At 48.6% G+C, this 20,397-nt stretch overlaps 1 protein-coding gene across 1 annotated transcript; it reads left to right on the top strand.

Annotated features, from left to right (window-relative positions):
* Positions 1-3,052: 3,052 nt before the first annotated feature.
* Positions 3,053-18,215, top strand: DNAAF5 (dynein axonemal assembly factor 5). The gene is made up of 13 exons (XM_078857125.1): positions 3,053-3,722; positions 5,169-5,353; positions 6,149-6,273; positions 6,737-6,855; positions 8,568-8,800; positions 9,909-10,121; positions 10,362-10,505; positions 11,234-11,402; positions 11,696-11,843; positions 12,672-12,822; positions 13,270-13,429; positions 13,858-14,049; positions 16,877-18,215. Exons 1-13 carry the CDS (start codon positions 3,071-3,073, stop codon positions 17,008-17,010), a joined length of 2,625 nt encoding a protein of 874 aa, XP_078713251.1. The 5' UTR covers positions 3,053-3,070; the 3' UTR covers positions 17,011-18,215.
* The last annotated feature ends 2,182 nt before the right edge of the window (positions 18,216-20,397 follow it).

The raw sequence follows: 20,397 nt of genomic DNA on the forward strand, positions 1-20,397 counted from the left end.
TATTGTCCAAGTTTTTTTCGTAAAAGTGCTTAATGTGGCTGTTTATCTTAAGTCCTTTGAGCGATTGACATTCCCCATTTCCGTGGTAGCGGGGTGAGTCCCTCCATAGGAAACCCAGTGTTCATTTCCCATAAGTGATGTCAACTATACATAGTCATTTCACGTAAAATCATGTGTAATGTTGCATGCATGTGATGGCCTTTTACATATTTGTGAATTCTTCCTCAAGCCCACTCGTGGCAATCAGACCTCGACTTTAGCATCTAGCTCTCGTACGCAAGAATGAAATTGATTTATATGAAGCTTTAGTTTTGTATTACCGCATTGGTCTTCATTGACTCGAATGCCTTTTCATGAGGCAGGTATGGTGGTCCAGTGTTTTGACAGTTCAGTATCTGACGCAATGCTTGTAGTAAAATGGTAGAAAACCCCCTCTTAAGAAATCTTGAGATGGAACACATTCCTGCGGAGGGAGCTGGTAGGAACGTCGTTGGGTTGCTCGGTCAATGGCCAGGGTCAACGGCGGCGTGGTGTATTCCGCAAAAATAGCCAACTGAGGGGCGGGCACAAGCCGGCGTGAGTAGATTAAACGTTGAGCTTTATAAGGGCACCACGGGGTGACCAGCCGTCCATAAATGACATGCACCTGGGGGGGGGGGGTCAGACATTTGTGACGAGGGGGGGGGGGGGTTTGAGAAATGTGACGTCACATCAAAATGCGCAACTTTAAATCAATATAGACAACACGTTCTGCTCAATTAAATATACTTTAATAAATGTTTTCTGCTACAACAGTGCAGCGCCACATTAAATACGCACTACAATGACAATAGTTTAAAGCGATTTGAAGCATGTTTTATTTTGGGGGGGTGGGGGCGTATTTGAGGGGGGGGTCTGACTTGTTGTGACGAAGGGGGGGGGTAAAAAATTGTCCAAATCACGTGACGTCATTTATGGACGACCCCTAACTTCATTGGCACCCGAGCGCACGTTTGTGGAGAGGGAGGGGGGTTGGTGGGGGTGCGCCCAGTCTCCATGGCAACACCGCTCCATGCAGTGAGGGGGGGGATGATGAGGGCTGGTATGGGGGGGCACAGTAGGGGGGGGGCACAGGTGGCGCATCAGCCACTCATCTCAGCAGAGGCGTAGCTAGGATATTTTGCGCCCGGGGACGAACTATAAAATTGGCGCCCCCCCCCCCCCCCCCCGTTTAATCACATTTTCCTATTACATCGAATAAGGAACAACAATTAGAATTTTAATGAAACATTGTATTTACAGAAGCAAATTTATAGAAATTATATTACATGGCTCACTCAGTCACTGTCGTAGACTGTTTGACATAGTCTACAAAAGATTAATTTATCTTGATTTCACTCTCACAAACTGGTCAATCACGTAATCAAAATCTGTGTTTTCCAATGTGTCTCTTTCAACGCTAAGAAGAGCAAGATCGCTGAGACGATCTTGTCCCATTGAAGCACGCAAATACGACAAAATAAGTTTCAATTTGCTGAACGACCGCTCACAGCTTGCAATTGAAACTGCTATTAATAAAATTTGCAGTGAAATTCGCAAATTCGGAAATATGTCGTCTCCATAAAACAATAAAACCAAGAAGATCCAAAGGAGTTTCTGGTAGAACTTCATTCCGGTTACTGAGCAGCATTTTGCAATCTCCAATTTCTGTGAAACGTTTGTGGCCATTGATGCCGGTGTCATAGAAATTTCTAAAATCTGTGCAATTTCGACGAATTGCATCGACATCTGTGTCGGATAGAAGCGTTTTGACGTCCAGCAGAAATCCAAATTTTGTGTTCAGGTCTTTTAGTCGTAAAAACCGTGTTGACATCTCCTGTTGAAGTCGATAAAATACGCTCTTCATAACGCGCACAATTTCTTCTGCTGAAAGTCCTGCATCTCTTGCCAGTTCTCCTGGCATCTTCCGACGTCGCCTAATTCTTCTGTCCACATCGATCCCCCAGGCTGTGCATCTTGTTTTGGCGTTTTCTACAGCAACTTGGCTCAAATCATCACGAAGCTTGACAAATTCATGCCCCAAAAATTCAAGATCAGTTCTTGCTTCCTTGAAATTCATAGTAAGCGCTTCTGAACACGATAGATTTTTCCAAGAATGACATTCCAGAAATGTAATAAAACTATGAAGTAAAAATGTAATACGCATGCCTGTAACTGTTCTGCATCACTTCTGGTTTCAGGCGTCATAGTTACGTCCTCCGATAATTTGTCTAGCAGCCCTACTAGTTCATCCAGTCCTTCAAAGATAGCTTTAACAGCTTCTGATCGTGCACTCCAGCGTGTTTCAGGCCGTCGTAGTTTCCGCCACCAAAAAACAGGCCAGTGACTAAGGCTGAAAGACTGCGCCTGTCTGTTGTTTGGGACGTTCTTCCATGTAAGTTCTTAATAGGCGCGCGTACCAAAATGTAATTACATGACATGTAGGCTGTGCGTGGCGGGATATATAACTTTTAGGTTGAGGTGTAGATTTGTGAAGTAGTTTCAGGCTGCCGTAACGTTGTAAGCCTCATTTTGGCGCCCCTTTACCTTGGCGCCCGGGGACATATGTACCCCCCTGCCCCCCCCCTAGCTACGCCTCTGCATCTCAGTCAGCCGCAACCAATGGCACCTGGTTCTGCCCCGTGACCTGACAGCAGCGGTCGTTCGACACTTCACGTGGCCTCAAGGTACACCTAGCCTGGCACAAGCGTCGTGGTGACGTCACCGCCACTTAGTGGCGAATGGCGGTTGTTGTTGTTGGGGGTGGTGGGGGAGTTATAAACTCGCCATCTTACTACCACGCCCCCCCCCCGCACCAAACTCGTCCCGTTGGCTGCCTACCATCCACGTGACCGCAACGGCGCCCTGTGGTTGGGCAACAGACTCTGGGTGTCGCAAGATGAGGGGCGGGGGGGGCGCTTTTTTTCTCCCGCCCGCGTCTCATTCATCGCGCGCGCGCTCACGTTGCGGTCACGTGGCCTGGTGCCTCGGTCGCCACGGCAACGACCCCCCCCACCAACACCCCCCCCACCCACCCAGCCACACTCGAGTAATGGCGGCGCCCGTGGAACCCCAACGCCATGAGGACATCAACAACATCAGCAACAGCAACAACGACAACAAGAGCAAACACAACAACAACGATGAAGCGGAGGAGGACGACGAGGCGGTGGCCGCCAGCCTCTCGCGGAGCCTCGCTCGCCACCTGAACGCGCTCGGCGACGAGAGCCGCCCGGCGAGGCGGCGCGCACTCGATGCCCTCGTGCGTGAGACCCTGGGACGCGAGCGGCCGCTGTCGGGCGGCGCCGTGCGGGCGGCGTTGGACGCTTCGCTCCTGCGCCCCGCGCTCCGCTGCCTCGTGCGGGACCAGGCCGAGTCCTGTCGCGAGGTGGCGGCGCGCCTCCTCGCCGGATGCCTGGGCGCCACTTCGCGGCCCGAGGAAGCGCTGCCTTACGTGGTCGCGGCGGTGGTTGGGCGATTGGCTGCCGGTGGTGATGGCGGTGGTGGTGGGGAGCCCTCCGAGGAGCTGCGCCTGGCCCTGGTACGGCTGCTGTCGCTCGCCGTGAGCCGCTGCGATCCCGCGGCGGTGACGCCGCACGGGGAGGAGTTGGTGCGGGCGCTGAGGAGCTGCATCGTGGACCCTTTCCCAGAAGTCAAGAAGGAAAGTTGCCGCTTCGCCTCCCAGCTCGCTGCGAGCCTGCCCGGTATGGAGCGATGGGAAACGGCCTATTTGGGCACCCCCCCCACCCCCTCCTCCATCTACCTCCTCCTCCCTTTCTATAAAGTCCCTCGTGAGATGACAGAAGAGATATTGGCAAGATATCGGGGTTATGACGGAAGTGTGGTGATGAGAGAAATGTGGACACAAGATATAGACGGCGTGCATTTAAATGAGATGCGGATGTATGTTTGTTGAACTTCTTGCGCACCGTACGAGGGCCGGTCGTGCTAATCGGTGAGACAAATATCGTGGAAAGGGAGAGATGTAGACTAGAGACAGAGGTGTGAGAGGAGAGCTGCGGACGAGTTAAATATGGGAGATTCATTTGTTTTAAAGTTGATTGGCGCTTTTGAGACCTTTTTATTGGATTGCTCGTCAGGATTATATGAATTCGGGGCTCCTTTAGTCGCTTGGGGCTTCGTGTCCCTGCCGTCTAGCGCCGACATGGGACACGGGCCTGGGTAGGTGACGAGTGGAGAGCGGTGGATTGATTGTCAGTACATCATACTCGGTATGGTATCGACACTTGGATCGTAGGGGTGTGGGTCAGGTGTGAGTGTGGCGAAAGAGGCGACGCCAGAAACATTGACGCGGTCGAGAATGACAGACGGCGAGAAAGAGAGGCATGCCTATAGAGACACACAAGGATACATACAGGGAGACGGACACGGAGAGAGGGGCTGAGACACTGACATATAATGACAGGGAATTTAGGGTTCTTAGTTTGGCCTCTAACAAAATCACCCAGAATGCGCACGATCTCGTCAGATCTCGACAGCTAAGCAGGTTTAGGCCTGGATAGTGTTATAATCGGTTACCACAATACAGTTCATAAAAGTGAAATGCTGCAGAGCTACGTTATGGGCAGCAGAGGGCGGTGCAACAAAATCCATTGTACTGTACTGTCTAAACCGCCAGACTTCACCAACCAGCACCTACCAACTGGTGAAGAAGGCAAAATGGGACCTTTTTGTCAGTATCAAAGTATGAAAAAACAAGAATAGGTTTTACCCTTTCTGTCAATAAAACAGGTGTTAAGATGTCCAAACACCATATAGAAACCTTTTTGCAAGGAATCAAGCCTGCATTAACCACAACCTCCATCTCTCGCTCTGGGTTGGCAAAAGGGCTGTATGTACATTTGTGTCTGGTGGCGTGACGCGAGTACAGTGGCTTGCAGAATTTTGCAAAGCACGTCACTCAACTACAGACATTGAATTGTTATGCGAGTCGAACTGTCAACCCTATCTATGCAGTACTTACTAACTGGCTCAACAATGAGCTCACTTACATTCCGGCCCGAATCTAGCCCACCTTAATACACGGCATCAAGATAAACGGGTCATGTTCACCACTTAAGTTGCTATGCCTGTGCCTCCTCCTCACTCTCCTCCTCCAACCTCCCTCGCTGCCGCCTTCCCCAACGCAGAGCACTTCCACATGTACTCGGAGCAGCTGATCAAGCCGCTGATGCAGACGCTGACGCACCAGCACTCGCGCGTGCGCGTTGCCGCCGTGCTCACGACGGGCGCCGTTGTGCGCTACGGCAATAACAAGTCCGTGAACGACGCACTGCCCCACCTCGCGCAGCGCCTCTTCGACGACGCCTCCACGGTAGGTGTATGGCTACCACCGGTTTCTAGGGAGGCTCAACCGGGACACGTGTTGAGCTTTGGCGGCCTGTGTGGCAAGATAACACGGTGGTTTCCGTATGGATTTACCTGTATTTAATCCTGCTATAGGATTGTGGAATTTCCACGACTGGTGCAAAAAACACAAGCGCATTTGATCACAGCCGCTTCATTGTTTGGGCATGGGGACACATTGACTGGAATGTAAAGCAGCCGAATTGTTTTGGGCAGTGGCAGTTCTTCAGGACAGATAATGATGTGAAGTCAGAGGATTGTCACTCAAGGATTTGGGGATGGTGTTGCAGTCATAGGTTGCCGAACGAACACATTATAAGGTCGCACTCATTGGACACAAAGTGCTTGCCACAAATTAATCACAATAGCTTTCGGATCTCATCAAGAAGCATAAACCATCACGTTAATTCTGGTAATCCTCGAAGCGGCTTTTGGATAACCATCGAACAAAGACGGTCACCGCATCACACGCTTTCAGATGCGCTTCTGCGGCCGTCTGGAACGCTCTTCCTTCCAATATTAGGAATCCACCGAAGCTATGCACTTTTAAATCTAGGTTGAAAACGCATTTCTTTAAAACTGCTTGTTTTGTTTAGTTTTATCTATGGGACCTTTTGCCAGTATTCAAGATGAAGAAAAATAAGAATAGGTTTTACCCTTTCTGCCAATAAAACAGGTGTTAAGATGTTTAAACACCAAATAGATACCTTTTGCAAGGCATCAAGTCTGCATTAGCCATACATACTTGTGACAAATCATACAGGTACGCCAGGCGGTGACGGATGTGGTGGGGACCTGGTTGCTGGAGCTGCCTGACCGCTACTCATTCTTCCACAAGCTAATCCCGCTGCTGCTGAGCAGCCTGAGTGACGAGATGCCTGATGTACGGTTAGTGCTGCTCATTCGAATTCTCGATTTCCTTGTTCAGTTCCGCTTTTTTCTTGCAAAAATACAACCATTGGAAAACCTTGGTTTACCAGTTGGGCATGTTGGAATTATTTCATGTGAACTGTGCTAATCATCATTATTATTATCATCATCAGCATTGTCATAATCACCATCATGAGTAGCAGCAGGAGCAGTGCACGCTGCGGCATGAACCCGGCGACTTGATATCAGAACTAGGCCTCCCCTAGGATAACTCAGCCTTAAATGAGTCCGTGTTGCAGCGTGTACACATCAAGACTAGGGGGACAAATGGTGTAGTTTTGGCCGCTGCCGTGCCGGCTTTCGTAGGTGCCTGCTAATAGCTTTTGCCACAACAGTTTGCATGGCTTTAAAGTGATTTTTGTGTATACGCGTGTGTGCTTTTTGGACACGCCTGCATGTTTGCTTGCGGTTATATTTACAGAAACTCTGCGACCGAATACTGGAAGAGAGTCGGGCAGCAGTGGGAGCACGAGAATGAGGAGGACCTCAAAGACAAGATGGATTTTGAGCTACCTCCATCATCCCTCTACCCAGCAGGAGGTTAGAGCTCCTCACAGTCTTTGACAGGAGTTGTGATCCAACACGCCTTAAGTGTTAAGCAGAGTTCATAGCTTGTGCCATTCCAGGAGAAATGGCGGAGATTCTGGGTTTAAGGATACCGGTAGTCACTTAACCCAGTTGTTGATGACAGTGGCAAATTATTCTCAGCATGTTAGGGTCTCATAATTGTATCGCCCTTGAAAAGATTACACAAATAATTAAAATGAATAGTTAAATTTCTATGTATATGTATGTATTTTGAACTTCTTTCCCACCGTACATTGCCAACAGTGCTAATCGGAGGTGTGGGAGAAGGACGGAATTATTTAGAGAAAGATGCAGTCAGTCATAGGCAGTGGGAGATAGAGGATTTAAGCCTGGACTTGAACAGGGACAGGGAGTTGACAGCACGAATGACTGGGGGAAGGAAATTCCAGAGACATGCCTATGCTGTATGTTCACGAGTTTAAAGCTTCAATAGCATTTGTTAGGCTTCCTTAAGATTAGATTATAGCACTCTAGTCATGTCACTTTGATACCTCTATGTGCATTTAAATTGAATGTCACTACAGTGGCATGACTTGGGTGCTTTTATGCTCCTGACTTAGTTTAAACAAAGCATCAGCCTCATGGTGGACAGCCTGGGAAACAAAGCCTGAGTTCATATGAAGACTTTTAAGGAGTCTATTGCATATTGTGATGCACTTGTGTCCTTGGAAGAAAAAAAACCTGCAAAAGGAAAACACTCAATTGTCAATACATAAAGAGTCATACACTGACTGACTGTATTTTCTCTCCTGGTCACCTCATCGTCTGGGTGGGCTTGGGGCTGTCACGAGTATATATGTTGAACTTCTTTCGCACCGTACATAGCCAACCGTGCTATTCAAAGGTGCGGGGTGTGTAATCCACCAATCATTTCCTCCCAAAAAAAAGCAACCCCCACCCAGCGCCCCATCGAATGTAGGTTGACTAGCAGCAAAGAGAGACTAACAGAATGGGCAGTTCGTTCATTTTGTATCATATCCTCACTCCGCTCAACCAAACGTGTCTTTTGGTCGAGCTGTCATTTGTGGCCAGGTTGCTTTTGAAAAATAAGTTAATACTTCAGTGGCCTTTGCCTGGTAGGATGGGTATGGTTTCGTTTTATTTGTATGTTTTTCGGTGATTTGTTTGCCTTTCCTGTCCTTAGCACTATTATTGTCTTCTTGGTTCTTTCGGTAGTGGGGGGGTCTCAAAGTCATATTACCTACACATTCCACAAGTAGTGACTAATCCCATATCTGCATTTTCCATAAATATGCTAAATTCCTCTGTTGATATGCAAATTCCTTTGTCAAGGAACCTTCCTCCTCTAACCCAGCTTAAATATACGCTGCCAAGCTTGGTGGTGTTCATTCGGACGCTGTCTTTCCGACAGCCCTATTCTTCACCTGAGGACGGCTGCTTGCATTGTGGCCGAAACGTCGTGAGAATTTTATTTTATTATGTTTTATTTTTATTATTTCCCTTCTACGTGACTTTACCGAAAGAACCAAGAAGATGAATCCCTGCAGTCACGAAAGCTTTAAATCACTATTATTGTGTTTTTTTGCATGGTTTGTTGTTGTTGTAACGTTGTTACCTGCCCCTACTGAATATCTGTGAAAAAGAGCTTTGTAGCTCATCGGATTCCTCCAGGATAAATAAACGTTCCCATTCTGATTCTGAAGTGGAGCGGCCGTGCCTGGGCTGCCGAGAGCTGGTGCAGCGCAACCTGTCGCGGGTGCTGCCGGCGGTGGCACGCGACGCCGGCGACTGGGTGGTGGGCACGCGTACCAAGGCGTCGCAGCTCCTCGTGTGGCTGATGGTGCACGCCGAGGATCACGCGACTCAGCACGCTGAGCTACTGGTCGCCACGCTGCACCGAGCCTGCGCCGACGACGAGCCGCAAGTAGTGAATAACGTAAGGCGAAGATGGTCGCCGCGTTACGTGCTTTCAAGATGCGCATCTGCGGCCATCTGGAACGCTCTTTCTTTCAATATTAGGAAGCCACTGGAGCTGGGCACTTTTAAATCATCTAGATTTAAAACTCATTTCTTTACAATTCCTTTTTGTATTTAGTTTGTTGTTCTTCCGCCGCACCTCCGATTAGCACTGTTGTCTTCGTATGGTACGAAAGAAGTTCAACGTGCATACCGTTGATATTGATATAATAGAGTATTCCCTCGTTATTTGCGAGGGATACGTTCCGGAGCTAATGAATTACCTTGAATACAAAATTAAGCTTTCTCTCTTTGGTTCTTTCGGTAAAGTCACGTAGAAAGAGAAAATAATAAATTAAATAATAGCATACGACATTTTTATTGCAACACAAGCATCATCACGTTCTTCCAAAGATTGCTAAATTTGTGTTATCTCTCTCTGCTTATGTGTCTCCGTGTCTGTGTTTTGTCTCTCTCAAATTTAGCAATCTTTGGAAGAACGTAATCAACCAGGTAGGGTGTTGACTGTTATGTTAGCCGACTCTCTGTGTTGTATTGCATAATATTTCTAAGTTTACTAGGTGTGTTTTCTCTTTCATTTGTACCTAATGATGATTGTGTTACAATCGAAACGTCGACGTGACTTTGCTGAAAGAACCAAAGAGTAATTCCTGCAGTCACGAAAGCTCCAAATCAAGTTTAAGCTTTCTCTCTCGTCACTTTTTCTTATATCTTTACCTCATGACTTTTTGTCATCACATTCTCTCGCATCACATTTATCTCATGAGTTTCTCTCTCGATGCAGTCGTGTAGAATTCCAGATGCAAATCACAGAGAGCCAAAATCGCGGATAGCAAGTTCGTGAACAACGAGGGAATACTGTATTAACAAGTATTTGCAGCCATTAATCAGTCCAATAAAGGAAAACTACATCAGCAGAATAATACACCACTTTAAAAAAATGTATATCCATAATCACATGTAGGGATAAATCTTATTTATAACAATTTTTATATAAATGAAAACCCTTCGTACAGATTTAAAAACGCTCAGCGTATAAAGCAAGGGAGCTGGGTGCGGGCATGCAGGCCGTGCGTTCGGCGGAGCTGCTGGGCGCTTTCGTGAACCCGGATGTGTTCTGCAAGCTCGCCCTACCGGCGCTGCACCGCTCGCCTTCGCCAAGCCACCTTGCGCCGATCTCCGCCTTCATACGTGGCTCCTCTGCCGAGCTGCTGGCACCACACGTGGCCTCCATCGCAGACGCCCTGGCGCACCCTGACGTGGCGCAGGCATCCGAAAAGGTGAGCTCGCCCCCCCCCCCCCGACGCATGCCGTCAGCTGGGTTTTCGTCATGCGTAATAATTATATTATTACACTTATAAGTGTGATGATTTATGGCCCTCTGCTGGATGAAGGTCTCCTGTCACCATGTCGGTCGTGGGAGTTGTTTGACCGTACGCTGGTTTGTGAAAGGGTGGGATCGAGTGCGGTCTGTCAAGGCTACACAAGGGATCTGTGTCTTTGTCTTGACTGCACCACAGGTCGTGTACCACCAGGAGCTGGTGACGTGTGTACAGGCGCTGGTGTCCACATGCGGGGAGCAGTGTCGCAACGTCACCTTCCAGCTTCTGCAGCTACTGCTCAGCAGCTCCGCTCTGTGCGGGGAGTCCAGCCTCCAAGCACAGGTGTGTACTCTCGTATACATCCCTTGGTCAAAAATACACTGCTGGATAAGAGCCCCCCCCCCCCATGTCATCCAGATCATGGGGGCTATGGGGGCTATTTGACAAAATGTCACTATGCTCGTTATTGCAGGTTGGTGTAGTTGGGCACCCAGGACGAGTTGAGATATCATTTGCCACTAATGTCAGCCATGGGTGGAAATCAAATTCACTCCACACCGCTCTAGGCATGCGTCTATAATCTAACAGCCATTTATGTTTTTGGTAACGTCTTCCCTAACATAGAAATTAAACTAAAACTATTTCAACTAAACTATTTTTATTTTACCAGGTAAGGCCCACTGAGCTGTATAGATATTTTTCAGAAGCGTCCTGGCCACAAATGATAGCTCAACGAAGTGGCTTATCACATGTACATTTATAACAGTGAAATACTCGAGATGCATGTTTTTAAATGCGGAGGTAAAACCTGGGGGACCTGGAGAAAAATACACACAACCACAGGGAGAGAGACACGCAAACTCCACAAATATGCAGGCGTCAGGATCGGAATCGAACCCGCGACCTCCTGTACATCAGGCAAGGTAGTTAACATCTCGCCACCGTGGCACCCCAGATAAGGGTGTGGGATGAATGGACGAGTGAACAAAGGAGTGAATGGACGTCGAGACGTTGGGGGGGGGGGGGAGTGGTGGTTCACAGGTGAGGCGGGTCCTCCTTGCCCGCTGCAGGTGCAGGAAGCGACACGTGGCCTCACGACCGCTGCAGGCTTCGAGGGCCCTGCCGCGCTCCTACGTGCGCACATGCGGCCGCTGCTCGCGTGGCTCAGTGGCTCGAGCCAGCAGTGGACGAGCCATGCTGTGGAGCGGCTCATCTTTGACACCTTGCTCTTCCAAGCTGGTGAGATGAAAACGACTGATGATGATGATGATGACGGAAATTAAAATTATCGTGATGATTGTGGACTTACAGATCTTTTGTCGATCCGCCTGCTGGATGAGGACCTCGCCATGCCATGTCGGCCAAATGACCCTCTTGATGTTATTTGGAAAGAGAACAAGAGGATTGACAACTTGGAGTGGGGGCCACACGAGCAAATTATGAAGAAATATTAAGATCAGACAGAATTTAGGGTGTGAGAGCCCAAAGACCTGCCAATAGTTTTACCACTTGCCATCTGTCTTTTTGAACAGGTCCTATGGTCGGTGAATTCCTGCCAGAGGTAATGCCGATATTCCGTGACCTCCTGCAGCCCAACAAGGAGCCAGAGCTGAGACTGAAGGTGTTTGCTGTCCTCTCGAAACTGCTGCTGAATGCACAGGAGACTGTGAACTCACAGGGGTGAGTTTGCACAAAATTCCTTATGCACACAGTCTATATGCAGAGGGTTTAATACTGGTAGGAACCACCTGCTTCTACCAGCCCACAGGGGATTATTGTGTCCGTCCGTCGTGCATCCAAAAATGGGAGGGGTGGGGCTGGGTGGAGAGGGGAGGGTGGGGAGGGGCTGGGCGGGGAGGGGAGGGTGGGGCTGGGTAGGGGGTGGGAGGGGTGGGGAGGGGCTGGTCACCCCGTGGTGCGCTTATTAAACTCAACGTTTAACCTACTCACGCCGGATTGTGCCCGCCCTCAGTCGGCCATATTTGCGGAATACACCACGCCGCCGTTGACCCTGGCCATTGACCGAGCAACCCAACGTTCCTACCAGCTCCCTCCGCAGGAATGTGCTAACTGCTGTTGAATTGGCGCCTGTATGATGCAGCCTCATCAAGCAGTGTTTTAAAAAAGGGTGAAGCCAGTAAACAGTTGACATGTATGGTAGCAGGCAGGTATGTAGCAATTCACCCTCCCCTCAGTTGGATTAATTATCACGATTTGATTCAAGAATTTGTCATATTTTTCTGTTGTAGCGAATGGAGCACCTCTTGTGACTCCAAGCTTCACAGCATGTACCAATTGAAAATCACATGTTATTTTCATGCGTGATTTGATGCATGTATCGTGAATATGAAAACGTAATTTTAATCAATGAGTCAATCATTGTGTGTGTTTTTTGTTGTGGTACTATGCATCACTAATGACGAAGCCTCCAATTGCAGCTGCCATGCCCCTTCGCTGGAAAGCGTTTTTAATGCCATTTGTTAATGCAAGTTCCTTCATGTGCTGCAGGCAGTTCGCTGGGTTCCTGCAGGAGCTCATCAAGGCGATGATAGTTCCAAACCTGGTGTGGCACGCAGGCCGCACGGCCGCGGCCATCCGCACCACGGCCGTGTCTTGCCTGTGGGCCCTGCTGCATGGAGGCATGGTCACCCCAGAGCAGGTGAGTGGGTGGCAGGGCAGGCGTGTGGGTGGCAGGGCAGGCGAGTGGGTGGCAGGGCAGGCCGAGTGGGTGGCAAAGCAGGCGAGTGAGTGGCAAAGCAGGGAGCAGCTGCTGATGAAGCTGATGCTGCTGCTATTACTACTATTGATGAATGATGATGGTGGATGAAGCGATGAAAGATGATGTTGAGAATGATCGATTATGACAAGATGACATTGACTCCGTGTTGGCGCAGTGCTCACTGTGTCCCGTCATATCAGCCCAGCAGGCTCGCCGGACCCAGGTCATCCTAACCGATACCTCCACTCGCTCATCCACTCACCCACCTACCCAGTCACTCACCGAACCACTCCCCCGCCCACCCACTTCCCCATGCCCCCACTTCCATGCACGCACTTCCGCACGGTGCCGACGAAGGTGCGCCCCTCGTCTGCCGTGCGCGTGCAGGCGAGCGCCGTTAGTGGCGAGCTGCTGCCCCAGGCGGTGGCGGTGCTGGATGAGGACTCCAAGACGTCGCGGCTGCTCGCTTGCCGCGCGCTGCGCATCGTGCTGCAACTGCTGAGCGAAAAGGGCTGCGACGCTGACGCCCTCAACAAAATATACCCAGGTCGGCGTGGCCACGATTGGCCGGAGGAGTAAGGATGGGTTGGCGCGATCGCCAACCAACTAGCCCCGCTCGGGCGGGACGCTAAATGTGTTTACTATCAAGTGGGTCAGTGTTTTGTAGGTGCACACCTGTAATCCACAGCTTGGGGTTGGAAATTAATAAGGGGTGCTGCTTGCATGATACGGGAATGACAATTACATGTGGCATGCTTCCCAATAGACATGTGGCACATTTCCCCACGGTTGACTTTCCCCTCCAGGTTTTGTGAGCATGTAAATATATGTTTACGTGGATAGTGGTGGTGTAATGGTTAGCACACTGCGCACTATGCCCAGCGACCTGGATTTGCTTCGCAGCACCTGCCCCAACTGTCTATTCAAGACTATACAGGGGAGGGGGTTATCTTTGCGTCTGTGTTGTCAACTTAGAGGTGCTGAAGCGCCTGGATGACGCTTCGGACGAGGTGCGAATTGCAGCCGCGCGCTGCTTCTCGGCGTGGTTTGGTTGCGTGGGCGGCGACTACGACCGGGGCCTCTACCGCGCCCACCTCGAGTTCCTCTACCGTGGACTCCTCGTGCACCTCGACGACCCCGATGCCGGCATCCAGGCCGCCGTGCTCGGTGAGACACTCGTTTACTCGCTCCCTTGCTCATGCACGAAACCCTTTCCCATTTCGAGACTTGTGCAAGTTGCAGGATGGGTGTCCCGTTCACCTCTGAATCTCGGGACGTGCACGCGTTTAGCGTTAATGTTATTTAGAGAGGTGTGCCGTTTTTTTAAGACATTGTACCCACCGCAGATAACTATAGTGACATTTCCGCAACTGTACTATAGCTGGCACCAAATATACCTCAGTATCGATAAAGTTATTTTATTTTTTCTTTCGGTAAACTTCCGCCATTCGAATGGGAAAGGGTTAATCACTCACTCTCGCGTATTTGCTTGCTCACTCCCTTGTGCTCACTCTCACGTGCTCACTCGCTTGCGCAGGCGCTTAATCACTCACTCTCATGTGTTTTCTCACTCGCTTGCTCACTCACACAGGTGTTCACTCACTCTCATGTACTCGCCTCGCTCAATCAATTATGCACACACATTCACTAATGTCCTTACTCGCTCACTGGTACTCATGCTCGCTCCCTCACATGCTCGCTTGCCTACTCATTCTCTCACTTCCTTGCTCAATAATGCTCGCTTCACTCACTAGCTTTCTCATGCACTCACTCATTCCCTAACCCACCCACGTATTATCTGCACGTTTACTCATTTATTCACTTTCCCACTCTCCCACTCCCTCTGGAGTACTTGGACAAAACACATTTTCTGTCCTGCCGTCTGCTGGCGACCAATAGTTTCCCACCAAACACACTTTTGTTCATATCCTTGCATTTAGAGGTCGTGCAAACCCATGGTAAGTTTCATGGCGAAAGATTTTGTGTCGCTGGTGTTGCACTTTTTGTAAAGAGGTAGTGAAAAGTCATAAACACAACAGGCTGTTTTGATTTTTGTCGGGACCCGACAAAGCCTCCCATTGATTGTCAACTTTCATCTGTGCCTTGGCACAGGGAGCTTCATTCATTCACCATGAATTACTGCGATATGCGTTTAGTCTAAGGCTTTGGCCTGTCCTGCGGTTTAACGTGGAATGCCGCTAAAGATTATGAGCTGCTTTCAACACCGAAAAACAAAGCACACATTCATTCACGCTGGTGTTGCCATTTAGCAATTTATGCGCAGAATTTTTGGCAAAAAACAACAATCACAATATGGGAGTAAGTATAAACACAGCAAAACCATTGATGCCAACCACGCAGAACAGAGGTCTGCAACAGATGAATCTTCGCTTTACAACAGCAGGCAGCTGGCCATTATAGCATCAGTGTCTCGTTAAGAGGAACGTTGAGCAATTTGAATTTAATATTTTTCAATAATTGTGGATATAACCATTAACTCTTTGTTCATTATTACACTAAGTATTGTCCTATGGAGTGGAAAAATCTGCTTTGTCTAAATTAACCTCAATATCACTCGAATAAGTCTGTCAGAAATGCAGATGCCTTCATTGTAAACTGAACTTTGAACATTTATTCTATGGGTCTTTCGGTAAAGCCACGTAGATAGAAAAATAATACAAATATCACGACGTTTCGATCGCAACACAAGCAATCGTCTTCAGGTGAAAAAATACAGCTATGAATTATGTTACTCGATCATATCCACTGTAATGCATGAACATAAGGCTTCACGGCAGATAAGTCGGCCACATTCAGGGCATAATTAAATAAGATTCGTAGGTTTAAATGACACATCAGTCAATATTTAAAATATGTCCGACAAGAATTCCATCTCTTGACATGCAATGCACACTGACATTAGCGAAACACTTGAGTTAGAGAACATGTTGGAAGTAATATTGACTAAAGAAAAGTGAGCTTAGGCAGGACACGGATTATGGCCATCTAAAGGAGTAAACGCTTGAAAGATCATCCACCGCCGAGATGGAGCTCCTGTGCAGGAGTTAGATGGATTGTTGTAGCGCGAGACCGATCTTTATTTAGACTGGAGGAATCCGATGAGCTATGAAGCTCTTTTTCACAGATGTCCAGTCGGGGCGGGTCAGAAAGTTACTACAATAATACAAAACACGATAGGGAAGGTAAACAGGTCACTAAGAATAAATAAAGTTCGGGTTGTCCTTTACTTACGAGCACCCGACTTACGAACACTCCATACAACCCAGCTTCCATGAAATATATATTTTAAATATTGTCTTAAAACGCGAACTCTCGCTTGCAAATTGAACCGCGGAACTGTTTTGTTCAGCTGAGCAATCCTCCGCGAAATGTAATGAGTCGGCCTCATGCTTGGAGTGAGTGTGTGCAAGTGGAATTTAAATAACAGTACATTATTGTGTTCCGACTTACGGAACCATTCGACTTATGAACGGGTCTCAGGAATGAATTGTGTTAATAAGTCGAGTACTATATATATATGAGTACAAATTGCAAAAAATATATTCATTCCTCATAATCAACGTCTTTGGGTTAGATCGCATTGTATATAAATGTTTCGTAACCCTCCACCACCCGACACGGCCAATCAGCAAAAAAGTGTCACGTTGACAAAAGACAAATAGTTCACTGCTTTAGCCCACCGGTGTGTTGAAGCGTGAAACCACAACATTAACAATTTTTGAGTACGACGTTTCGCTGGTAATTGCATCCAGCATCATCGGGCAATTCGCCAGAATATTCATTCCTGCCGTTTTTTCAACAATAAATGCGAGCCTGGGCAAGGCAGCAAAACAACAACAACTGTCCCAAACCACAGTAAGACAACCACACACAGTCCCTCAATAATGATGCTGTATGTGGTCCGGAGTTGGGCCTTTCTCATCGCCACGCTGGGCCGTGGACCTCTCACGACCGCCATGCTTGTGGATCACAGACGTGCTGAAGCAGGGTGGCCGCGTGAGCCCGGAGCTGCTGCAGCAGGAGGTGGAGGCCGTGAAGCACAAGCACCGCTCGCCGCTGCACTGTGACGCCCTCGTGCAACACCTGCAGCACCTCACTTCCACGTGACGGCGCCGTTCGCCCCTCACTCGCACACCTTGCTTTGTTTCTGCACAGACCCACAACTGCTTTTACACCTGCATGCACAGCCAAACGCCGACACACATCTGATCGCACAGCAGTATGCATGCGTGCATATTCATACGCCTACGTATCCACACTTTCCCACAAAATAGACAGATCCCCGGTATATCCTTAGACTGTTGTGAAAAGTGCTGTTAGCGAGCACCTATGAAGGCCGGCACGGTACATGAGGCGGTGGGTGGCCAACACCACGCCCGACCGCCTTTGTCTCCCCAGTGGCGATGTTTACACGCTGTACCAGGTACTCATTTGAGGCTGAGTTTACCTAGGGGAGGAGGCCCAGGACCGGTTCATATTGTTACTGGTGGTGGCCGCTAGCGGGAATTGAACTCGAGACATTGGGTTCGTAGCGCCGAGCGCTAACCGCTGCACTACCGCTGCCCAAACACCTTCCAACACACCCATACACCTGGTCCTCACCCCCAAACACTTGTACGCACATTGGCATCAGTTCCATAGGTTGGTTGCTCGTTGGTGGCTGATCGCTCTGTTGTGCCCATGTCCCCTTATGCAATACGTTTGAATATCAAGTGAATGAGAACAGTTGTCAACAATTCTACTTCCTGTAATTTAGCAGTTTGGAGTCCGTTAATATGCTTATTTTATAAAGAGGACTTACTCTTATTGTTATATTGAGAGTGTTGTTTTGTGTGTGAATTTATAAATTGGTAGTGATTTCATTCTATTACATGCCCATGTGATTGGCATCGCAAATTGCTTCATGTCCTATTCACAGTTTTGGCATTGGAACCACATAGTACTGTGCACCTGAGATGGAAATTAAACTGTGTAGAGCCTGGTTCAGTAGTGAACACTCCAATCCATCCTAAATTATTTTTAAAGAATGAAAAAGAAATACGTGCCTCTTATTTTCCGTTTTACTAATTGCGCTGCACTGCCCCGAATGCAATACAGACATTAGTTTTGCAAAGGGGTCAAATGCAAAACAACCACAGCAAGTAAAGCTATATGGAAAGAATGTAATATAGACGTTAACTTTTTAAGCGTGGTGTGCGTGACTGAATCTGCAGTTATATTTGACATCTCAGTCATTTACTAAGTGGCAGTTATGTTTGCATTTTTAATAATTCACAAATAAACGTTTACTGTGAGAAGTGTTTGTGCTTTTGCTCTTCGCGTTTGGGTTTAAACTCGGGGCACGGAATCCAAAATTCGTGGATTAGTCGAAGTGAACTTCAGCAAGTACGGAATTGGACGTCACTGAACCATGCTTCACTACACTGATCAGTGGGTTTGAAGGAGGGGATTGTCAACGTTAATGCGGTTTAACACGTAGGCTTACGTGATCAGTATCCATAATAGAGGTTTTTGGGTTAGATCACGTAAATATAAATGTGCTGGTAAACCCGCCACCACCCGACCAGAGCCAATTAGTAAGATTTGTCATGTTAACAAAACGTGCCAATTCAATACCATTCGTGCTCGAATTAGCACACAAACTGTAAAATGTATCGTGGGTTTACTCTCCAACACACGGGTGTGCTTTACTCGTTACAAACTGTCACGTTTTGTTTACTTGGCAAACCTTGCTAATTGGCTGTGGTCGGGTGGTAGCGGGTTTAACGACACTATTTATATTTACGCGATCTAACCCAAAACCTCTTGGATAACGGCGCATTGTCCAGGATGGTCCAGATGTTTTGTGACCCCCCCCCCCCCCCCCATTAAATGACTAACCTTTTTTTCCACGAATTTTTGTATTCACATCCATTGGGATACAGACATTAAGTTTTAGAGAATGAAATGGGAATTATCAGACATCTGGACCGCCCTGTACCTGCCGTATTGTACATCTACTGTATATCTGCGCCGACAATGTTAAGTAATACGGGCAGAGCAGAACAAAATTAACGGGCTTTCAACACAAGATAGCCCCAAAGCCATTCAAAGCACGTAAATGGGTCATCTAAACGTAACAAACGATGTCAACTGATCAAGCCCTACGTAATGGGTGGTCCAGATGTCGTCTGACCCCACCCCAATTAATTGGCCCCTAGTAGTGGTTTGTTTCTCCCTTTACATATTCATTTCTGTTTTAAATAAACCTTACTTTAAAAACAAAAAAAGTTAAAGATAATTGGGGGGGGGGGGGGGTCACAAGACATCTGGCCCACCCTGTACGGTACACGGTACTCTATAACGGTGGTGCTCGGGTGCTGGCGAGGTGGCGACCGCTGCCCCCCCCCCCCGCGCGACTGCGCCACGGCACGTGGTGGGCACGTGGGGGGGGTGGGCACGTGGGGGGGGGGGGGTGGGCACGTGGGGGGGGGGGGCACGTGGGGGCTGCCAGGCACGTGGGTGGTGCCACGTGGTTTTTTTGTTTTTTACCGCTTGAGTCGCCTCCAACCGTTTAATGGGAGCCCACGCAAGGCACGGGCGCCGGACACTGCCGTGAGTGTTATCGTCACTTATTCACGATTGAGGGATGTTATTAACGGGCGGCTTAATTGAATACGTGAACTAAATACCAGTGATGGCCGAGGTTGCGTCCTGTGTGTCGACGGGTCTCAGGAATTGAAGTTTGTTTCAGCCCAGGGGAGAACTCAACAGGACGGGGGACAGTCTTAGTTTGCGAGAGTGATCCGGGGACATGCGTCCGGCCACGAGTGCCGTGTTGTGTGACCCCCCAATCGAGTCATTTACGGTGTAGCGATTTTCTTTTCGAATTCGGGAAAAATGTTGGACCGTGAGGCCGGCAAGTGGCCTTGCGAGTGGCAGTCAGTGAGTATTTTAACGTCCACTGTGTGAGAGAGAGAGCGAGACGGCGACAAGTGCAGTCCTGTATTGTGCCGTGGTTATTACACGAGCAGTAAGTAATGACCAGGGCGGCCGCAGGATTTTGAACCGTGACGCTATATCGATTATGTACATCTCAAGGCTATTTTACACGATCGCTGCCGTCGTCATAAATTAAGAGGGTACGTTGCATGCTCAGTGTGCAATCTATTAGATCTGTCTTAATTAAATTACACTTTGTGTGTTTTTTTATCATAACGTTCGTTTATCAATTCGGTTAATTCGTTTGAGCGGCGAGCTCGGCGTGCGTGATGACGTGCTCTCAGCGAACGTCACCGCGCATCGAGCGTGCCGACGTCATCGCGCATCTAGCGTGCTGACGTCATCGCGCACGGTTCTGGGCCGGGTGGGGGAGTCGTGAGCGACGACACGGAATTCAAACGTCCCGCGTGACGTCACGACGCACGTCTTTTGTAGCCGTGCGTCGTGACGTCAACGCGCTCACGGGGTGACGTCACGACGCAGAGGGCCATTTGGACGGGCGGCTTCCCAACG

Source organism: Lampetra fluviatilis, chromosome 5 (genome assembly GCF_964198595.1).
Source record: "Lampetra fluviatilis chromosome 5, kcLamFluv1.1, whole genome shotgun sequence".
In the NCBI taxonomy this organism is placed as follows: domain Eukaryota; kingdom Metazoa; phylum Chordata; class Hyperoartia; order Petromyzontiformes; family Petromyzontidae; genus Lampetra; species Lampetra fluviatilis.

Bases quoted from the DNA above. Each gene is read 5' to 3' on its own strand.
- DNAAF5 (XM_078857125.1), top strand. From the start codon at position 3,071: ATGGCGGCGCCCGTGGAACCCCAACGCCATGAGGACATCAACAACATC. The intron at 3,723-5,168 runs GTATGGAGCGAT...TCCCCAACGCAG, and splicing joins GCTCGCTGCGAGCCTGCCCG to AGCACTTCCACATGTACTCG. The intron at 6,274-6,736 runs GTTAGTGCTGCT...TTATATTTACAG, and splicing joins GACGAGATGCCTGATGTACG to AAACTCTGCGACCGAATACT.